The sequence below is a fragment of the Sylvia atricapilla genome, chromosome 23 (genome assembly GCF_009819655.1).
Source record: "Sylvia atricapilla isolate bSylAtr1 chromosome 23, bSylAtr1.pri, whole genome shotgun sequence".
Lineage (NCBI taxonomy): Eukaryota > Metazoa > Chordata > Aves > Passeriformes > Sylviidae > Sylvia > Sylvia atricapilla.
The window spans coordinates 413,466-435,700 of NC_089162.1; the positions used below are offsets into that span (position 1 = coordinate 413,466).

The following is a 22,235-nucleotide window of genomic DNA, read 5'->3' on the forward strand; positions in this document are numbered from 1 at the left end:
AGCACTTGGATCCTTGCCTTGCCTTTCCTTACCAGCTTCACCCTAAAAAAGTTTGCTCTTTCCAATGAAGCTTGTTGTTTTAAAATGACACACTTCATGGTCTGGTTTAGGAATGCAAATGGACACCTGAATTATATTTCCCCCTGCTTATAAAAGTATCCATGATTGATTGCTTCTGAGTGCAAAAGGGGAAGCTTTTTCTTTAAAAGAGAACCAAAATGAAGAACTCACATGGTTTCTGTGTGCATGTATATGCATAAGCAGCACACAATGAACCAAAATTCCAACTAAGTATTGGTTCTGAAGCTGTGTTGTGCTCCTGGGCTTTGTTTGTGCAGTGTTTTTAGTCTTGTTGAGGTGATAGCAGTTTTCTTACATACTTCATGGAAACCTGCTCGAATCTCTGTGTTAGATCTCCCTGGACATCTCCCCAGCTTCCAGCCCTTTCTGTGCAAAGTCCATGCCTCATTTTTAATTAATTTCCCCCAGTTTCCCAGTGGTGTCTCTGCAGTTGACAAAAAAGGCTTTTCCTCAGTTCTGGAGCAGTAGAACCTTGGCAGAGATGTTGCTTCTTCCCTTGAGTGCAGGACTGATGACTTGCAGAAATAATACAGCTTTTCTCCACTCTTCAGTGTTAACAAACATTGGAGACACATGAATCACACAAAAACCTTTTCTCCAGCAAATGTCCCTGGGTTTGAGCACATTCTCACTTTTCAGTGCTTGACCACACATGGAACTTCTCAGGAGCAGCTGCTCACAAATAATTCCAGATGCCGACAGACCCTGAATACAATGTTCTGTTTTGTATGGAGCCTGTTTGTGCTGACATTTTCCAATCCCTTTTCTTGCCTTTTAGGCTCAGGATCATCTCTTTGCTCATTTAAGATATTTATTCAAGGCACTTCTAAATCTCAAAATTCACAGACAAAAGGCAAAACTCCTTTTATTAGTTGTTCTGTTCTCTCCATTTCGGGCTGGTAGACAGAAGGTGCTTGGCTGCTGCTGTTACTGTCCCTTTGGCAAGAATTGTGGGATTTGCAGGGTCTGCAGAGCTGTTGGGTGTGCAGACAACATCAGTCCTGCTCTTGGCTTTGCTGCTTCATGAATTTCAGGAGAGAACTTTATTCCCCTGAGAATTTGTTACTCAGTTCAGTGCTCAGGTTGGAACCATTGGCAAGGGAAAATCTGAGCCACTTGGCCAAAGGACTCTGTGAAGATAAAGATTTCCCTTCCAGTACTATTGAATCCAGCTCCTTGATTCTAGTTTTCCTCATTTCTCGTGTCTTGTTTGGCAAGGGAATATCACAGCAAGGACGGTTCCAAACGCCGTGAATTAGTGTCAGATGAGGCAGTGAGCAGTCAGTGAGCAGTGGAATTTGTGTTTGACTGTGCTGCTACAGGAGCAGGCAGGAAAGGCCTACAGAGCCAGGGCTGGGAGTGCTGGGCCCTGCTGGGTCTGTGTGAGCAGGAGCAGGGCTGCAGTGCCCCTGAGCTGTGTGAGCAGGAGCAGGAGCAGGAGCAGGGCTGCAGTGCCCCTGAGCTGTGTGAGCAGGAGCAGGGCTGCAGTGCCCCTGAGCTGTGTGAGCAGGAGCAGGGCTGCAGTGCCCCTGAGCTGTGTGAGCAGGAGCAGGGCTGCCAGCTGCAGTGCCCCTGAGCTGTGTGAGCAGGAGCAGGGCTGCAGTGCCCTGAGCTGTGTGAGCAGGAGCAGGGCTGCAGTGCCCTGAGCTGTGTGAGCAGGAGCAGGAGCAGGGCTGCAGTGCCCTGAGCTGTGTGAGCAGGAGCAGGAGCAGTGCCCCTGAGCTGTGTGAGCAGGAGCAGGGCTGCAGTGCCCCTGAGCTGTGTGAGCAGGAGCAGGACTGCCAGCTGCAGTGCCCCTGAGCTGTGTGAGCCCTGCCAGCACAGAGCACTGAGCAGTCCAGGGGCTGGGGGGACTTGGCTTCTGGGGCTGCAGAGGGCTTTAAACTTGCTGCTGTCAAGGCGAGTTTGCTGTGGGTTCAGAAGGGCAGGATGGGGTAATTTGCAGCCAGAGGACCCCATCAGGAGTGTATTTGTGCAGAATGAATGGTTCCATGGGTTATCAATGGCTCTGCTCCTTGTGCTCTAGCACCAGTGTGGTTCAGAACAACTCCGACCTCCTGGAGCACAGCCCTTTGAGAGAGTGTGGTCTCACTTAGGGATTTTAGCGCACACTTCTCTGGATTCTGTGGAGACAGGCTCAATGACACATCAGGAATGCTCTAGAATTTCCGTGGCCTTAGCACTGCTGCTTCATGGAGTGGGAACCTCCTCCTGGGCCTTGGCAGCACTTTCTGCTCCTTTGAGCAGTAGGGAGGGTGTTAAAAATTATGTACTTGGGTGCTAACACCACCTAGCTGTGATGGCAAATTGCTGGAAAACATTACTGAAAGGGGAAAAGTTCAAGCTGACTTGGTAAACTGTTTTTCAGGTTTTCATCTGACTCTCTTCTTGCCTTATAAACTCACCTCCACACCCTGTAAACTCTGCTCTTAACACTTTAAACCATCATGGCAGAAATTAACAACAGAAAAAAAGTATGTGTATGTGTTTTCTTTGTGTTTAGTCCTTGGATCTGTGTACAGTTGGGTTAGTTCTCCTAGCAAATAGCACAACCAAGCATCAGAAGAGAAAAAGTGTCTGGAATGATATTGTGTATTTTCTGTTCTTCCTTCACAAGTGCTGCACTGGCAGACCTGACTGGCTTTTGGAGCAGCTGTTGGGTTAAGGAATGAGATAAAGCTGGGTGAAAGAGGGGGCCTGTCTCCCAGCTGCCATGCAGTGCTCTTAGGAGAATGCAGTACATTTGAGATGGACTAAAAATTACTAAAGTCATGTATATATACAAGAGTAGAGTGAAAAAGATAAAATGCAGTTGCATATATTGTATCTCCTCCCTTTCCTTCCCCCTTTTCCCTTTCCACTTCCCCTTCTGCTCTTTCCCCTTTCCCCCTTCCCCCTTCCCTTCTGAAATGGAAAACAAGTCCATGAGTGCAAGCAGTATGGATTTCTCCTTCATGTACTTGTTTGGTTTTTCTAGTGCAGTGAACTGACCTTTTGTAAGTTTGCACTTGTGCCTGAAATTTGTTTGATTAAAACATGTTACTGTCATCTCCCGGGGATGCTTTTGGCTTTTGGTCTGTCCATTGATGTTGAATTCGCTCTGCCCAGGGCCTGTGGCCACCTCAGGGGGAGAGGAGCAAAGAGTCCCTGTGGTCCAGCCCTGCCTCCTGGCCCTGAGCCTGAGCAGAGGGAGCAAAACACTTCATTTCTGCACCCAAGGATTCATTTTAAAGAAATGCTCACCTTTTGCAGTGACTTCTCATCTGTGGTAGGACTGACCCCTCCAGCATTTAAAAAACAGCAATCAAGTTACTGAAAATCACAAGTCTGACTTTAAAAATGATGCCTTTCAAGGTGTCCTTTGATTATAATTTTATTTGCCTTCCAGTTTGAGTTTTCAAGTGCAAGATTTGTCATATTGTTCACCTTTCCTCCACAACATAATTTAATAGTTATACTGAAAACTGAGAATATTTCATCACTGACTCCATGACTGGAGCTTTGAAAATACAAAATCTGAGAGTCTTGCAGTGAAATGATGAGAAATTCTAACATTGTTTTAATGCGCTTATAATTCAAGGTCATTGCCAGTCCCAGTGACATTTGTACAGGTCTTGTAAGTCCTGGGGGTTGATATGACAGTAAAAGTATTTCTCCATTTCTCAGCAGCTCCTTGAAAAGCAGCAGCAGGACATTTTTTCTGCATGCATATTGTTAAATGTGCGCACACTTCTTGTTCTCTTTAGAGGGGACTTTAAGTACAGCTTCACACAGACTTGTGAGGTTCTGTGGCAGCATCTCCTGCCCTCTGTAGGGCTTTATAAATATTTGCAGAGGACCAGCAGGTAACCTCATCTTCCCTTCTGCCTGGGTCAGCGGCGAGTTTCAGGTACTGGAAAAAGCCCTGGGGAAACGTTCCTGCCTTGTGGAGTTATTCTGTGCCTTCCACAGGGAAATGACAGCGACTTGCATCTGTAGTTTTTGATTATTTTTGTGTACCCTATTGAAATAACTGAAATACCACCTTGATTTTGGAGTGTGTAACATATTTCATGAACTCCACAGTGCCACTGGGAGAAAAGGTGCTGCTCTGCCTGATGCAGCCTTTGTAAATGAGATTTTGGATCTGATTACAGCTAACAAGGAATAGACATTGGATATGGCATTGGAAACAGACACCACTGAGATGTAACCCCCTTGCTGCTGCACACATAGGATGTTTAATTAGTACCTGTCCCCTTTCTGAATCAGGATGTGCCTCTGCTTAGGAAACATTTTTTTACAAATCCCCTCAGAAAAGAACAGAAGGTAAGGGTTTTGGCCCATTCTCTCTTGTGCAGACTCAGAATTTCCTTGGTGCTTGCTAAGGACAAAGGAAAGCCTGGGTGCACAGAAACAGGAAGGCTCATAGGAAATCACCTCAGACTGCTGCTTCCTGGTAAAAAGGAGTTGTACAGTTATGGATAAATGGATGGTGTGTTGTTGGATGGAGTTTGGAGCTGTCACCTGCTCAGCTCTCTGTCCTCCAGCCCTTTGGCTGCCAAGTCGTGTGTGGGAAGCTTTGGCCAGAGTGTTAAGATTCCTGCAGTAGCTGGGGTTTTAAAGGTGTTTTATCATAATCCATCAGGTTCTGGAAGTGCTGATCAGCACGAGCTCAGTCACCTGTGCAGCACAGGGAACAATCAGGAAATACTGGTTTGGGAAGAAGCTTTCTCGTGTTCAGCACTGTTAGAGAGGGGGAATATTGAAACAGAAACTGCAGTTCTGGATACTTGTTATTTGCCCACTCTTGATTGTCCCATTGCACATGTATTTCTTTAAAATTGGGATAGAGCTCTCTTTGGAGAAATGAGGAATTCAAAGGAAGCCAACTGCCAGTGATTACATTAGAATATGTCCAGGTGTGTACTCTGATGGGGTGAAATATTCTTACTTTTGCTGATGCCATAAATAAAGTATTTATAAGGCTATTGACGTCTTGTCTCTCAGATATCCTTTCCCAAACATTCCCCCTTTTTCAGCTATCCTAAAACACTCCCTAATTCAGTAAAGCAGAGAAACAGCACCCACTGATGTTTGACACTTTCTGTGCCAACAGAACAGGAAGGAGAAACAAGAACACCAAGGGATACCTTTTGCCACTGTCATGAGCCTCAGAACTTCATAAAAATGATGCTTTTTGCTACTTGAGTGGGCTGAAGTGACTTGACCCTGACTGGCTTTCTCAGTAGTAAGTATATGGCAGCACGTCAGGGGAAAACAGACGTCAGATCTAAGAAAGGGACTAGTTCCTCTGTCACCATTTCCATCTGAAGGACTTTCATAGTTAAATTGAAGATCCTGGAGTGCCAGGAGAAAGGGGAATGGCTTCTCACTGCCAGAGGGCAGGGTTGGATGGGATACTGGGGAGAAATTCTTCCCTGTGAGGGTGCTGAGGCCCTGGCACAGGGTGCTCAGAGAAGCTGTGGCTGCCCCAGCCCTGGAAGTGTCCAAGGCCAGGGCTTGGAGCAGCCTGGGACAGTGGAAGGTGTATCTGTGTATGGCAGGGGTTGGCACTGGGTGGTCTTTAAGCTCTCTCCCAACCCAACCTCTTTTGTGCCTCCATGAAATGTTTTTACAAATAAGCCAAAAATACTTTTAAAAACCCATCCCAATTTGTGCACAAAGTTTGCAGAGGACATTTCAGTGAGCTCGTTTGTCTCTGGAAACAAAAAACCTCCGAGCAGGGAAGGAACTGTGGCTTGTGCTGTCACATGGGATGGACTCTCACTGTGTGAACTGCCCGGGAGCCTAGAGGGAGACCCCGGTCACTGAGTGACATCCCTGTGCGAAGCCACCAGCCCCATTCTGTGGAGAGGAGCCTGGAGTGGGAATGAGCCTTGGCACCAGCTGAGAGGGGCTGAGCTCCTGGATCAGTCACATCTCTAATGCCCACATCAGGGCTGTAGGGAAGAGATTTAGGGATGGTCACAGGCTCATTTTTGTTGCACTGGGCTTTTCCTTGCCCTGATGACAAGAGGGACTGTGTTTTCTGAGCGTTCTGACAGTGTGGGGGTGATGTGGGAACAAGGAGCGGGTGCTTTTCGTTGACGGTTCATGACCTGTTCTGTGCCTGTGTAAGCCACATCCTCACAGTGCTGCTGAACAGGCTGCCCTATTCACTGAGCCTGCATTATATCTTGTCATTTTACTCCTTTGTTCACTATAGTTTTATTTTTGCCCATTCTCTCACAGCCTTTTTGCCGAGTTATTAATTATGCACTAAAATGTCTCTGTTGCAGGTGTCAGTTCTAAAATGATTCTGGTCACTGAGAGAGGGGGAGAGGCTGGCAGAGCACTGTTTAGTGCCCTTTTCCTGGACGCTGGGATAATTGTGTGCTGCTTTCAGCAAGATTTCATTGCTTTGGGAAGGGCAGTAGCCTAGTCACTTCATTATCCTGCAGCTCTGCACAAGTGCCAGTGGAATAGAAATGCTTTCATTTCCCAGACGACCCTTTGGGTGCTTGAGACAAATGCTTTCAAAAGCTGCTCCACACTTCTTTTTTTTTTTTTTTTTTTTTTTTTTTTTTAACTTTTTTTTTTACTTGTCGAAGTGAGAAAGCTGTAAATCGCTTCATCACTTGCTCTAGCACATCACACCTGCAACCTTTTTGAATGCCTTCAAAATAATGGGCAGTTTGCTTTCACTGGTAGGTACTTAACAAAATCATTTAGGCGTTGTCTACTTATTTGTTTTCCCAAGAGGGTATTTTATTACTGACAGCATGAGTCAGGACAATTGAAGGTTGCAGTAAAATATTCCAGCCTCTACTGTGATGCAACTGGAATGAAGTGTTATCTTAATCATACTGAAAATAAACAATTTATGAAGTGCTTCCTTAGCCCTTCCCAGCAGCTCCTTCCCCCAAAGCACAGCATTTTGGGAGCTCCTGGGAGGGGGAATCTAGTTCCTCAGCATTTGTGTGCAAACAGGTTGTCAGCATGGGTTAAAAAAGTGTCCATTGTCATGTTTTATAGAGAGAAGGCTTTTATGGAGGATAGACAGCAGCTGGCACTCTGGGTTTTATTCCAAGCTTCACTGACTAAGGAAGTGCTGAGTCTTCTTGTGCATTATTTACATAATTTTAAAAGGAGTAATAAAAATAGCTGTTTTATAGGAAAGTTTTGACTTAATTGTGAAGTGCTGCATGGCTCAGTTAGAAAAATTACTTCAGGGAAAAATTTTGTTTAATTCCTGTTGTCTTTTGAAAGAGGGTTGAAAGGTGGGTTGTATTTTCAGCAAGATTGTCTTTGTTCTATTCCAAGCCCTCGAGTCCCCTGAACTATGCCCGAGGTGCTGTGGGGGCTGGATGTTGACACAGATGTCAGGAGGATGTTGCAGATGTGGTGACTGTCCTCACCTTGGCTTCCTGTTTTTAACTGTGACTGGTTGTGATACACCAGGCCGGGGTCCCCTTTGATCCCTCACTGCCAGCTCTTCTAGCACATGGAATTCTCTGTGCAAGTCATGAAGCCCTAGCTTTCCCAGCCTTGCAGGGATTAATTTTCTCAATGGTTTTCACAGCTTGTGTTGGTATCAGGAGTGGTGTGATGGCAAAGGAGAACATTTAGAGTATCAATCCTAGTGTTGTTACCTTTCAGCTGCCCTTTTCTCCCCTCCCCTCCCTCTGGATTTTATAGTTTCTGCTCCAGCCAACACAGTTACACAGAGTTATTCTGCTGCACAGAGGAGCTGTTGGCATCCTCTTCTCTTTTATGATGCTGGTGCAGAAGCAGAATGGTGGCAGAGATGCAAAATTGACACCAGTTCAATTCTGCAGAGTTGAATCAGGCCAGGTGAGATTCAAAAACGCAGAGATAACACACAGTGCTTTTCAAGAGATTGTGTTTGCCAGGGAGTAATGATGGGAAGGAATTGCAGTTATCTGATATATCTCCTTTCTCCTCCTGCCTTGCAGAGCACATGAGCAACTGCACAAATGTCACTGAATGTCACCTGGCTCAGGCCAGGCAGATGCCCAGTGCCTTGGGGTCTTTCTGGGCTCCAGACTGAAGGGACAGTGATGCTGCTGTGGTAATTTGGGAGGGTGGAGGATTAAATGTTCTTGAAAATCTATTTGCATAAAAGTTTGCAAAGGAGAGTGTGAGTGAGAATATGTTCAAACTGAGCAGTGAAAGATGCACAGCTTGTCTTGCTCATCCATCAGGTTGGATCATGTTACCTCTATTTAACAGATTACATTTAATCTTACCTTTCCAGGAGGAGCTGTTAAGCCTCAACAGTTATGGCAGAGCTCTCCTGGAAAGTTATGCAGGAGAAACAGGAGGTGGAATTTCATGCTCAAGAGGACAGCCGAGGAGGTGCAGGGATGCTCTGTCACCTTCCTGTCCTGCCCACAGTCCTGGGCCTGGCAGGGCAGCAGGCTCACTCTTCTGCTTTGCCACACTCTTGCTTCTTTTGCTGACTTTGCCAGGCTTGCATTTTGTCTGCTCTGTGCTTTCCTGACTTCTGGCTGGGCTGTAGCTTCCTGTCATATTGCTCACCAAGAAAAGCACTTTTGCATCTTTAAAGCCAGGCTTTCCTGCTCCTCTGCCTGCTCAGGTGTGCTGGGAGGGCACCAGAATGGTTGAGCATTCTCTCAGGCTGCTGAGAGACAGAGACAGCTCAGTGCACATAGGCGGCATTCCAGCCTGGGAACTCTGCTTCTGTCTCTTCATTACTTTACTTACTCTTTTATGGTACCTGTCTTGATTGAAAATACTTGCCTATCAGCTGCTGTTTCTTGCCTATCAGCTGCTGGTTTGTGGTTGTTTGTTTGTTTGTTTGTTGTTGTTTTGTTGTTGTTTTATTGTTCTTTCCCTTTCCCTTCCCCTTCCCTTTTCCTTTTTCCTTTTCCTTTTTCCTTTTCCTTTTCCTTTTCCTTTTCCTTTTCCTTTTCCTTTTCCTTTTCCTTTTCCTTTTCCTTTTCCTTTTCCTTTTCCTTTTCCTTTTCCTTTTCCTTTTCCTTTTCCTTTTCCTTTTTTCTGCTGAGTCATTGCACAGCTCACCAGTCCTTAGTGAGCTTTGCTTTCTGGAGTCCTGACTTGGTTGTCACGTCCTTTTCTGCTTTTTTCCTTCATGCAGTGTACCAGCACTCCATCCAAGCACTCGTGCAGTGCTGCTTCCAGAGGTATCCCTCTGTGATCAGGGTGAGTGAGGCATGTTCTAGTGGCAGGGTTTGTCCCATGCTCAGGGCCTGTTATTCCTGTGATGTTCACATTTTGAAATTTTCATTTTCCTTGCACAGAGGCAGCTGATGGATGCAGATAGGTTCTCCTGGAGTTAGGGGTCAAGAAACCTTGTTTGCTTTTGATTTTCCATGCATTGCATTGTTGGCATCTGCCTTGGCAATTCAACACCTTTCATATTATTCAGAGAGGGCCTCTGTTCTTTGAGTATCTTTTCAGTCTTGACTATGAATATATAGTTCACTGTTTTCCTCTTTCTTTATCCCTCCTTCCTTCTGCCTTTAAAATTGGATTGGTATTTCAGAGACTTTCTTGTCTGGCCTGATAGAAAATTAAAGAGGTTTCATAAGCCCACAATATTTTGATGCAGTGCAATTAAAATGTTTTGTTTCAAAAGGTTGCATTTTTTTTTTCCGGTTTTAAAATATCCTTGTTCTCAGTCACAGGTTGTTTCTGTAATTCTTATATTTTGTTCTTCATAGTTTGCTTTTAAAATTAACACAAATACGACCTTCAGTTTTCCCCCAAAGTGTTTGTGTTTCAGATGCTTCCCCCCCCCAGTTAATTAGAAATAACAACAACCAACAAAACTGTTCTTTTTTTCCTCTGGCGTTCCCAGGGGATTAGGGTGATGTTGCATGATGAGGCACTGAACCCCCCTCCATGCCCAGGGACTCAGCTCCAGCATTTGCAAAGCAAAGATCAATGTCCAGATTCTCAGTCAGTAGGAAGAGACACAGGCTGACAGCAGGGCAGGATCCTGAAACTCCTTTAGCAACTGGATCTGGTGAGTGGCATCCTGCCTGTGGCAGGGGGTTGGAATTACATGATCCTTAAGTTTCCCCCCAACCCAGACCTTGTGGGATTCTTTGATGTGCAAAAGCCCCTCTGGGGTCCACGGGGCAGGAGGTGGCCCCGGTCAGAAGGAGATCTCAGCAGTGATGTCCCTAATCAGCCCTCTGTGCACCGGGGGTCCCCGTCCTGGAGCTGTGATCTGCCCGGCAGCAGCTTCCAGGGGCCTGGCAGCTCTCCTGGCCCAGCACAGTGCCAGCCCTGAGTGGAAGGGCTTCACTTTTACTCCAGGGCAGTGTCTGTAGACATGGGCAAGCCCCGCTGCTGGGCGTCAGGTGGAGGTGGGAGCTGCTGCCTTCGGGAACACCCCGGCAGGACTGTGTCCTGGAGCCTGCTGGAGGGGCTGCCTCTGAGCTCTTTGCTGACACTGCTTTCTGCAGCCCAGAGTTTCCCTGCTCAGTGATCCTGGGCAGTCTTTCTGTGCCTAGCCTGTTGCTTTCTCTTCTCATTTTCTCTTTGAAAGGAGTTCATAAAGTAACGAGTGGGGAGGAGGTGTTGCATAAACTCTCCCTGCTCAGAGCTCCATCATACTCCTCGGGAGATGGCCCTGATTGCCTGCGGGGAGCTGGGCTGCCTCTTGTCTCTGCTCCATCAGGACACAGCGTGGCAAGGAGAGAGAGCAGGGTGTGATCCGCTCCCTGCACACGAGGGTATTGTTCTCCCTGAGCCTCTGTCCTTGTTCTCCCAGGCCCTGATCAGGTGTTTGATATTTCCTTATGCAATGGACTGGGAAACTGAAGTTATTTCCTGCTTTAGGGCCAGTCTTCCTCTGAAACACTGGACAACTTAGGTGAGCTGTCAGTTACTTTGGTTTTTGGAAAATGGATGGAGATGTTCTCTTTACTCACCTCTTGGGTGCTTTGATGTAGGCAGTCCTTGCATTGATATTTTATGGTCTCCTGGCATATCCAAGTACAGCTTGTAGCGTAACTGGGGCCACTGTTTATTATCAGAAGTCCATATAATAGGGGTCACACCTGGTATTTCAGTGATGTGCTCCTCTGAGCAGCTTTAGAGTTAAGGTTTGGGTTTATGATGCTTATTTCTCAGTCTCTCCTCCAAAACCAAAAATACATCTAAATTAGACTGAAGGCTTTGCTAATTGTTCTTTCTGTGTTCATCTGTGAGGCAGCAGGAAACCAAGCAGCAGGGTTTCCACTGAGAGCAGCCACTGTGTGCCAGCTTGGCTGCCTTTGTCCCACCCTGTCTCTGGGGGTCCAGGGGAAAAGGGACAGCAGTGGCTGCAGCTGGACCCTTGAGAGCCAGGCAAGGGAGAGTCAGGAGCTCTTTCCTGCTTGTTGGGGGTTTATTACTCACTGAAAATGCTAATTAACAATTGTAAATTATTCCAAAAGCCAAAGGAAATGTGTTTCTGATTGTGAAAGACTTCATCAGTGCTGGGTGTGTTGTCAGTGAAGGGAGATGTGCCTGAGAGAGCTCAAGAGGGTTTGACCACTGTGCCCTGAAGATCTGCTGCTCTCAGGCACTGCTTCTCCTTGTACCCCCTGTGTCTTCCACAGCCCTCCCACTTCCACCTTCCCATTCCCTGCATCAGCAATGCCCGTGCAGAGAGGTGTCAGGGCAGGTCTGTCCCGGTGCTGGGTGAGCCCAGGGAGTCATGAATCATTTGGATTCACGGCTCTGCTGTTGAGAATTAATTGCAGTGTGGCTTTGCACGTTCCCTGCCTGTGTGACCCCCACCTGCTTAAATCTGCCCCTGAGGATGACTTGCTGCAGTTGGAGGCCTCCATTTAATTCCATTTAACTGGTCAGGAGCTATCCAGTAGGAATAATTATAGTGAAATATATTAGCAATGATTTCTAGATGGAGAAAGGACTGAGCAGCCTCCTGTTTGCTTTTGATACCACTGAAGTGCAGTGATAATAGGAGGGTAGGAGGAGGACTATTGTAAATATGATGCAAGGACCACTCATCATTTAAGACTATTTATTTAAGGCAGAGTAACTGGAGCTACTCTTTATTTATTTGCTTATGCTTATCTTTTATTATTTGTTCAGCTATCCAGGTTCTGGTGTTGCAAAGTTCATTTCCATTCATTTCCTTGCAAGAATTCACTAGCAAGTCTGCTTGGGGTGGGTTTTTTCCCCTGGTTTCAACCACAGAGTGCCCCATAACCACATACACAGGCAGTTTGGATGTATTAGGTGGATAGAAAGTGTGGAATGGATAGAAAGTCTAGCTCTGGGTGGGTGTCTGATTCCATATAAATGTTTTAGTTGGAGAAAGGTTTCCCTGCGCAGCAGCTGTCTGACTGGGGAAGTTCTGAATGTTGTTTCATGTTGTGAACAGTTGTCATTTAGCAGCATGTGAGACTGATTCTAACTGGTGGGGTGATTGCTCTTGATCATTCTGTGTGCTGAAAACGTGTTTGTTCCAGGATGTGCTTCTGTGAGGGAAGACTACATTTGCTATGGCTTTGCACTGGCACTGAACTACAAACAAACCCCAGATGAGCCCAGATGCATGTCCTTGGATTAGGTTTAGGTCATTCTTTACAATCCTGGGTCTCTTTTGATGTGTGCCACATTTGGATCAGCTGGGAGAGGATGGGGTTTGTTCCTGCTTTGTGTGATGATGAGATTTGAAGGGTCCAGCAAGGGGCAGAACAGCACTTGATGGGCATTGAAAAGAGCTGCCTGGGAGAAAGCTTGGTCTTATCAAGACAAACAAAAAGAGGAGATTGCAGAGGAAGTGCAGCGAACAGCTTCTGACTGAGAGCTTGGCAAGAGGCCCTGCTGGTGTCACTTGGGTGAGGACAGGCAGCCAGGGTGAGCCCTGCTGTGGGGTGTAGATTGTTGCCCCCACAGGCAGTGGGAGGGGGAGAGGCCCCAGGGCAGGACGTCCCAGTGCCCCTGAGGATCCTTTGGTGATGTGCCCAAGTTCAGACTCCTTGCAGAGCAGGAAGGCAGGAGCAGCATATTTTCCTATCTTCCTTCTGTGTTCTAGCTTTAGAGATGCTTGTAGCAGTTCACTGTTAGCAGTTTACTAATGGTAAATAAGAGGTATGTGCCCTTTTCCCTAGAGGTGTTTTTTTTAAAACACTTTCACATTTGTTCCTGAGTCAAACACAAGAAATCGAAGCCAGGGCTCAGTGTTTCTGATTGTTCAAGTGATTTCCTAATTTTTTTTCTCATCCTAGGCAAAGTGATGAGAGAAACCTATTCCAGAGGAATTTTTTTATTGACTGTCATTCGTGGTTTTCTAAAGGAAAATGCCGAGCACCTACTAAAATAACATCTTTTATGTGTTGCCAAATAAAAGAGCAGGTCTGTGCAGTAATACATATGCAAAACATGAGGATTCTGTGATTATTTTTATAAAGCTTTTTAAGAACTAAGAACATGTCTCTGAGCTTGTAAAAGCTCAATATTCCAAGAACTTACTCTTTTCATAAAGTGCTTAAAGAAATGCCAGTTATGCTAGACCTGAATGCAGATTCTTACAGCCCAGATGCACAAATCTTTTAGTCCCATGTTCCAGTCCCTTCCAGAACATGGAGTGCATCTCTCTGTACTCACTTATGTCCTTGGAGATGGATGTTACTGAGCTGAGACATAAAACACAACCGGGTGAGACAAGAGGCTGTCGAAACTATGGTGGAAGGGTGGGAAGAAAGAAGGTAAGTCTATTGCTTTTTGCTGCTTTCAGATTTAGGGATTTACTGAAGGTGGTTTGGTGTTGAATTTACCGTGTACCTACAGAACTGTGCTTGGAGGAAGGGAAACAATCAGGGGGTTTGTTTTATAGTACACTGTTGGCTTCTCCTCTTCCATCCTCCCTCCTTTCCTCAGTGGGTGGGAGAAATGTTCAGAAATGTTTGGTACCTTGCAACGTGCCCAAGGACCTGCTGGGACAACCCTGTGCTTGTGTGAGAGCATAGCAGTGCCCTCAAGCTCTGGAATCACAAAATCCTGGGCTGGTCTGGGTGGGAAGGGATCTTAAAGCTCATCCAGTCCCACCCCTGCCAGGGGCAGGGACACCTCCCACTGTCCCAGGCTGCTCCAAGCCCTGTCCAGCCTGGCCTTGGACACTCCAGGGATCCAGGGGCAGCCACAGCTGCTCTGGGCACCCTTTGCCAGTGCAAACCTCAAAGAAGAGAACTACTTCCAAATATCTAATCTAAATTTATCCTTTTTCAGTTTAAAGCCACGTTCTCCCCTGGGTTTGGGGTCTTTGCTTATGCAGTGAGGGTTAGGAGGGGCTGGGAGATGTTTCAGGGTGTTGGGGACATCAGGAAGTCAACTGGGAATAAAAAGCTGGGACCTGAAGATGCTTTATTTTGCTAAAATGGGAACTGCCCTGCCCAGACTTGCCTTGTCCACAGGTTCTGAATTCCAGATAATTTGGTCTTGTTTGTGCAACTTTTGTTTGAGAGCTCAGAATATGTGGTTTAAATGTTCTTGCAAATTAATAAACAAGACATCTGTTTGGAAGTCTGAAACCACTGTAAAGCCCTTGAGCAAAGATCATTGTCTGACTGTGTTGGTACTTATATTTAAGCATGTCCAGAGAGCTGGAGCAGGGCAGGAAACCAATATGTTGATTAATCTCTGTGGTGCTATTGGCCTTGTCTGCTTTCCTCTGCAGAGGAACATACACAGTTGTTGTGTCCACTCTGGCATTTTAAAAATTAATCAAGTGATAGTGCTGATTGTTAAAAGATCTTTATTTAAAATTTCCTATACTTAAATTTTAGGAAGTTTTTCTAACTTAATATTTTCTTCATCTAAGAAGAGAAGTTAATGCAAAAATCCCCAAAAACCAAAAAAACCCAAACCAACAACAAAAAAACGAACCCCTTTTTTTTTCTTCCTTAGAGAAAGAGATTTCAGGCAGCTGAGAATCTGATTTAACAGGTGGAGATGCACATCAAATAGGAAGTGATTCTTTTCTTCAAATAATACTTTGTAGGAATAGAAACTCCAGAACTAAAAGTTCATGTGAGGTGGTTTGTGGTGACCAATTGCCTTCTGCAGCTGAATGACAGTCGGTGGTCCTGGGGATTTCATGAGCCCTTCCACGTCACCCTATTGCACTGGTGATCTGAGGCTCCCTGGGCACAGGTTTGCCATGAATTTGGAATTTGAACACTGGGAAAACCAGGCAGTAAATAAATGTGTCATGAGTAGCCCTGGAGCACCCAGAGTGGAGAGAAAACCAGTTCGCACTGTGGTGGTATTTGAATGACATTTCATTCCACTGATTTTTGGATATTCTCTTTCTGTAATATACTGTTACTCTCCTGATTTTTCTTGTGCAGTGCATTCACAAATAATTGAATTTTGGCTCTCTGATGATGAACTTCCATCAAATGTTGTCCAATCAGTCACAGCAACCCTTTGGTGTGCTAGGTTCTCATTCTGTGGCCAAGGATTTAATACAATCCATTTAGCATTTGTTTATTTATGAGGTGGGCTTGGAGCTGCCCTTGCCAGGCTTTTCCAGCTTCATGTTGTGTGATCCTGGAGTCAGACTTGAGAAATCTTGTTTTATGTAATACAGATGGACATAATGTAATCAGGGAGGTGTTGACAAAGCTGATTGGAAACATGCGAAATTAAATCCTCATCAGGTCAGCACTGTCAGCTTGCAATTCCCATCTCTTCTTTCATTTTTCCTGGGGCTGGTGAGCTCTTTCTACTTTCCATATTGTGTGCTTATTTTCTTCCTTTCCATTGTATTAGTTTTAATTTCGTGGACACAGAGTTTACTTTGAGAATTGGGCTGAGAGGGCTCTGTGCATGTTGGTGTTTTCCCCATCTCCCGATGTAATTTCCTGATTTTTGTGTGTGTTTGCGGTAGAAATTTGAGGTCAGAAACAAAGACGTATCAGGGCTTCTCACATGATTCCAACTTCTTGCCCAAGTGTTTGTAAACTTTGGGTCAAATCTCAGTTCCTGTTTAATAATTTTTCTTCCTTTCCTGATGGCAGTGGGCAGCTCATGAGATGAGCTCATGAGATGTGAAAAGTTGACTTAATTCTGCTGTCACATATTGTAGGGGGACACCCACGGTTCTTGACTAAACCCCATCTTGATTGACTAAACCCTCTGAAGCAGTTTTTTCAAGGTATTTCTCTGTTGAGGCACTGCTGGATTATGTTTCCAAACTGATTGAGAGGAATGGTATTAAAACTCTACTTGTTGAATTCAGAAGGAAAGGATGCCACACCCAGGTTGGGGTGGGTTATTTTTGCCTTTTGTGCAGATTATTTGAGCAAAACAAAGAGAAGATTTTATCAGATAGTGTTTGAAGCTGGTTGGTTTTCAGTCTAGGTTGGTGTCGGCACAGTTAATTAAATTGTAGCCTTTGAGGTAACATTTTTATCTTGGAAAACATCACTTTCTGTGGAGCTCTAAATCCTCTTGAATTGTTGGTAGTGTAGGGCAGAGCTGTGCTTTTCCTTCGGAGGAGCAATCTCCAGGCACAACACCACTGTGATAGAAGGAATAAATAAACTAATAAATCAGTTCCCATCAGCTCTCACCTCTCAGCTGGAGGGCAGAAAGAAAAGTCAGTGCTGGGGGAGCAGCCAGGAGAAGTTGCAATGCCCGATGTCCCCAAGGAGGAGAACAATCCAAACGATATTTGGCCTTTAATCTAAGGAATCCATTGCTTAAGTGGGATGGGCCAGGCAGACAGGTACCTGTGCCAGGGGCTGGGCAGGGCCCTCACACCATGTGCACTGGAGGGAATGTGTCACCGTCCTGTGCCCTGCCATTACCCTGGGGTTCACATGACAATTGTGTGACTGCTCTGCTGTGGGGCTGGGCTGTGCCAAGGAACCTGAGTCATGGCAACAGTCATGTAGGGTCCCACAATGTTCTAGAGCTCTGTTCTTGTTTAACTTGAGGAGCTCTTTCCACAACCCCCTTTTTGTGATTCTTTCTGTCTTATGCAAACAGAAATGTGAAAACATGTTGCATTTGTAAATGTGGGACTCCTTCAAAGTCATAAGGGAGATTCTCATCTAGTGAAAGGTGCATTTAAAATTTACGGTATTATAAACCAACAGTAACTTAGAGTCTAGGGACATCAAGCTGAATATTCATCTATTTAATACAAGGTTTACATTACTTGAGATAAAGTTTACTTAGTACAAATCACCCTAAACATCTCCTGTAGGTATTTCTTGGCTTGTGACACAACTGCGTGTGAGCAGGCAGGACGTGATGCTCGATAAGGCACCAGAGGGCTTTAATTCCTGATATGACACAGAAATACCATAAATGATGGGAGCAGCTAATTGGATATGAAAAGGTGGACAGGGACATGCGAAGTTTTCTCGATACAGTTGTTACAGACGGGTAATGCAGTGGCTGGCTGTGACAATGAAGGGATGGGTATTATGTGTACGTTAAGAGAAGTTTTATTGATGTACAGCTCCGTTACTGTGACACGCTCTCCCCGCCGTCCTCTCTCCCCTCCGCCGTGTCTCCTGGGCGCCGCACGGCCTTGGGAGCCAGGGCATTGGGGGCGGGCCGGCTGGGGGCCGGGGGCGGGGCATGGCCGCCTCTCCTCCAATCACAATGCAACGAAGCAGTCTCCACCAATGGGCGGTGAAGAAGAATTGACTGACGGACCGTGGGCGGGGCCAGGGTTACCTGATGCAGCACCAGGAGGATGAAGGTGGTGCGGCCATTTTGCATGGAGGCTTCCAGTGGGGCTCTTTCTCCTTATTCAGTCTTTTGTTGTGTTTTGTTAAGGTTTAGTAAACCTTTCAAATTTTAAAAGTGAGCATTGTTTCTCGCACAGTTATGCCATGTGCAAATATACAAGTTCTAACTAAATTAATCAACTTGACCCACCAGAGGACTTCAAAGGGTGGGTGTGAAAGTGGGCTGGATCTTTTGTGAAATGCCCTGTAAATATTTGTTCCAGTACGTTTGGTTCTCAATTTACAATGAAGAAGGGTTCATTCATCTGCAGAAAAATTGCTTAATGGCCTCTGTACACCAGAACTTTTATTAATATAACAGTGTCACATTTCATTGCGAGGGCAGAGCTGCTGGGAGGTTGAGGAAGTGGCATTTTAAATAAAATTCGATTTGTATTCTAATGGCCAGGATTAAATTTTGTAGTGACTTCTTACTCATTTACATCTGCCCCATATATATCCACCCAAATGGAGCTGTTACAGAGCAGCTCCTTTAGTTTGTTGGGACTTCAGTGTTTACAAGATCCATGTGTCAGTGTTTTGTGTCAGTGCTCCTGGGATTTAAGGTATTTTCCTCCTCTGTGGAAAGAAAATCCATGGCTGAAACAAGATAATTTGTCTTTTACAGCTTGACATGTGTGGTGAATCAGACATATGTATGTTGTGCTATTTATTTATTATATAAATGAAACTAATGTCAAATATACATAATGTACATGCTTATAAAAGCATACGAGTGTATTATACGTAGAGATAATATTCCAGGCTTGTTTTGGGGCGAGGCCAGGGTTTTCTCTGTGTAGGTTTTTTCTGGTAGGAAAGCTCCTTCCCCAGCTGTTGCTCTGAGGTTTTACATGCCCAGAGGAAACACTGTAAAAAGGAGAGTGTGTTCAGAAGCTGCTTTTCTTCCTGCTCTCCCCCATTTCTGCCCCTACTCCTCTCCCTGTTTCAATGCTGCAGGTTGACAAAATTATTTTCCTTCATGCAGGCCACTAATGGGCAGGAAAAAGCCACCAGACTTACTACTCCATACAGGACTAATATTACCTGCAGCATCTTCAGCCTTCCTTGCTCTGTGTCTCAGATGGAGTGGAATTACATAGTGGCCATTAAAAATTAATAAGGGTGCGCAGATGGTTATCAAGCGCTGATAATTGTGTCTGAGAGAAAATCTTCAGTATCATTTCCAACATTTCTGTGACCGAGTGTGACCAGGTTTGAATTTTCCTCAGCAGTAGAATATTCCGAGTCCAGCAAAAGCTCAAAGAATCAACTGTTTTAAAGGCTCAGTTTTGCATGTGGAGCGTTTCCAATTTGCAGTAAAAGTCCAGAACAACTTCATAGAAGAATAATGGGACTGCATTTTGGGATCGCAGTGGGATGGGTTTGTGAAGAGTTTATCGTGGAGGTTTTCTAGACACAGATTAAAGAAAAATGTGCGTCGATAGATTGGAGTGTGGTAAAAAGAGCTGGGTGCTGTGACATCCATTGATCCAGTGTGAGGGCACAGACCCTGAACATGTGCCTGATTGCCAGGATTATTTAAAACAGGACACACTATCCTCTGCACTCACTCTCATCACTACAGCCAGCACATTTCAGAGCAGAAATCTGTCAGGAATTGCCAGAAGCCTGAGAAGCTGTGTAGTGAATCCATTTGTACTCCCAAGTGCTGATAAAGATGTAAATGCTTTCCTGTTGTTTTGAAATCTTTAAACTGAGGAAGCACTTTGATAAGCTGATTGCTTTAACTGCTGGAGAAGGTGGGTCTGGATTGGATCACCCTTCCTTTCACTCCATCAACTCAGGGGATTAGATTGATGCTGCTGTGGGATCATTTGTTTAAAATCTTTTTATTCAGCTGTAAGATGGTCAAACCCTAACATCTAGAAATCTTCAGGAAAACTGTATTGAGCCTTTTTCAGAATCATTACATTGATTTTAAAAGTTGAGTGGGTTTTTTTTGGGGTGGTTTTTTTTTTTCCCTTTTTTGGTTTATGTCTTGTTTCTGAGTTGCACGACTTGGTTTTGTCTGCTTTAAATTAAGTGGGAAACCTCTCCTGTGGTGGAGCTGGGGCTGTGAGGCCAAGTCTCTTCCTCTCAATGTGTAAAGGAGAGTTGAAGCAGCAAATTTTTAGTCTTTCAACTCCCAAGTGCTTTTAAACATCTGTTGCAGAGGTGAGGGTTTCCTTTCTGAGCTGACACTGCACCTCTGTATTCTAAATCATGGCATTTTCATGCAGATTTTTTCAGCTCTGCAGCACCCAGATAGGTGTTTTTCCCTCCTAGGACAGTGAGTGATGTTTAGGGTGGGGATGATCCCAGACCCAGTGAGCAGCATTTCCCTGGGGCATTGTGACTTTCGGTTTTGAGGCTCATTTTCTCTGGGATGTGTTTTTTATTGGAGCAGGAATGTGATCACAAAGCTGGTGATGAAATTATAGGGGCTATAATTCCTAACCCAGCCATGCCATTAACTGCAGTGTTAATTACTTCATCCTTAACCCTCTTGGAGAGAGCAAAGCAGTGTTAAATGACTTGGCCCAGTGTCAAGCAGCATGTTGGGGTTTCAGAACTTCACATCTTGGATCTGAAGCAAAGGGGTTTTATTAACTGGCTTTCACCAGGCATGTTTCTGTCAAGTGGTGCATAAATCAGCAGGGTTAGAAACCAGCCCTTTTTGCCCATGCCTTTGCACTGCTGATTATCAAAATGCTTATCCTAAATATATGAGTAGTGATCTATTAAGGGAATAAAAGCCTGCCTGAATATCATGTTTAGTGAAACTGGAATGGGTGATACCAGACTTTGAACAGGCCTTTAGTACATTAAGTCTATGTCATAATCTCTGCAAAAGCACATCTATACAAACAGAAAGTGAAAAAAAAATACAGATCTACGGAGTGCTGTCGTGTGGAATGGCTGAGGAGCTTTTAGGAATTCTTTCTCAGTTTTCATTTTGAGCCACTGATCTCTGTGCAGGCTTGGAATAACCTTCACAGGGTATTTGGAAGATGGCTCCTTATGTGAAGAAAAGTTTTGCTTGGTCACATCAGGCTGATTTGAGGTGCTCACTCTTCAGTTAGGATCAGGAAAGGGATGATGTGGAGTCAGACTAAGATTTGGAAACTGTTATCCCCATTTCAGGCAAAACCTGAAAGGAGGAGGAGTCCTGAAAGGAGGAGGTGTGCATTTCTCTTTACAGATGTATGTTTCTCTTGCTGTTTGCCCGGGCAATAGAAGCCATTTTTCTGTAGTGGACTGAAAATCACTCCTCTGCATTTTTCAGTGTTGTGAGACTTGCAAATTGTGCAGTGATTAAATAAAATTATCCACTGATTGGTTAAGAAGTGCAGATTTCTCTCCACCAGATTTACACTCTTGTCCTGCTTGTATAATGAGGAGGTGGGAGAAACTCAGGAGCCTGTGGGATTTCTTGATGTGTAAAATCATTTTATGTTCACCGTGCACTGTAACAGACTGGGTGTGAGAAGAATTGTGACTTGTGTGCTCCTTTCCAGAATGATGAAGTCGTCTGTCCACGCAGAAGAAGATGACTTTGTCCCAGAGCTGCAGAGGAGCATCCATCCCCGGGAGAGGCCGGACTGGGAGGAGACGCTCAGCGCCATGGTAAAACACCTGCCCTACATCTTCTCTTCCTGTTATTTCTGTTCCCAACACTGCACTCCTCTAATCCATTTGTGCTCCCCAAGTTTCAGCTTTTTAAATGGTTTGCACAATACTTTGAACAAGGCCAAAATGCTTCCCTTCCTCTAGCAGTTTATCAAGGAGAGGGGAAGGAGCTTTCACAACGCTTCTGCCCTATTAATATGTGCCCCAAAGCAGGTCTCGTAAGCAATTAAAAGGTCCATAATGTCACAACGATTTTCAGTCTGCATTAACCTCTTTTTCAGCAAGATTTCTGAGCATGAAGGGAACTTCTTGTAAAAACATGCTCTTTGAAGCATGCAGCATTGTGAAGAAATGAGATTTTAGCAAAATGCTGGCTAAGTGTACATAAATAAAACCTCAGCCTGAGAGCAAACCTGCCATCAGAGGGACCAGAGCTGCAGAAAAGCACACACAAAGCTGCTGTTCTCATTTCAGACAGCGCACTCAGGTGCCAGTGGGCCACTGACGACTGGATTACCTTAATATAAATGGGGTTTTTTGCTGCCGCAGCTTCTCTGGGCACCCTGTGCCAGGGCCTCACCACCCTCACAGGGAACAATTCCTTCCCAGTATCCCATCTATCCCTCCCTCAGCAGCAGGAAGCCATTCGCCCTTGTACTGTCACCCTCTGTCTGTATAAAGTCTCTCACCTGCCTGTTTATGAGCCCCTTTAGGCACTGGAAGGGGCTCTGCACTCTCCCTGGAGCCTTTTGTTCTCCAGGT

The 22,235-nt window shown here is 45.2% G+C and overlaps 1 protein-coding gene across 1 annotated transcript in view; it reads left to right on the plus strand.

The window, feature by feature from the left end:
• The window catches only part of ARHGAP32 (Rho GTPase activating protein 32), a 242,527-nt gene that overhangs the window by 73,251 nt on the left and 147,041 nt on the right, over window positions 1-22,235 (plus strand). Inside the window, exon 2 of the mRNA XM_066334690.1 lies at window positions 21,362-21,470. Coding sequence (XP_066190787.1) covers window positions 21,363-21,470 — 108 coding nt within the window. The 5' untranslated portion in view covers window position 21,362. The remainder of the gene's footprint in view (window positions 1-21,361; window positions 21,471-22,235) is intronic.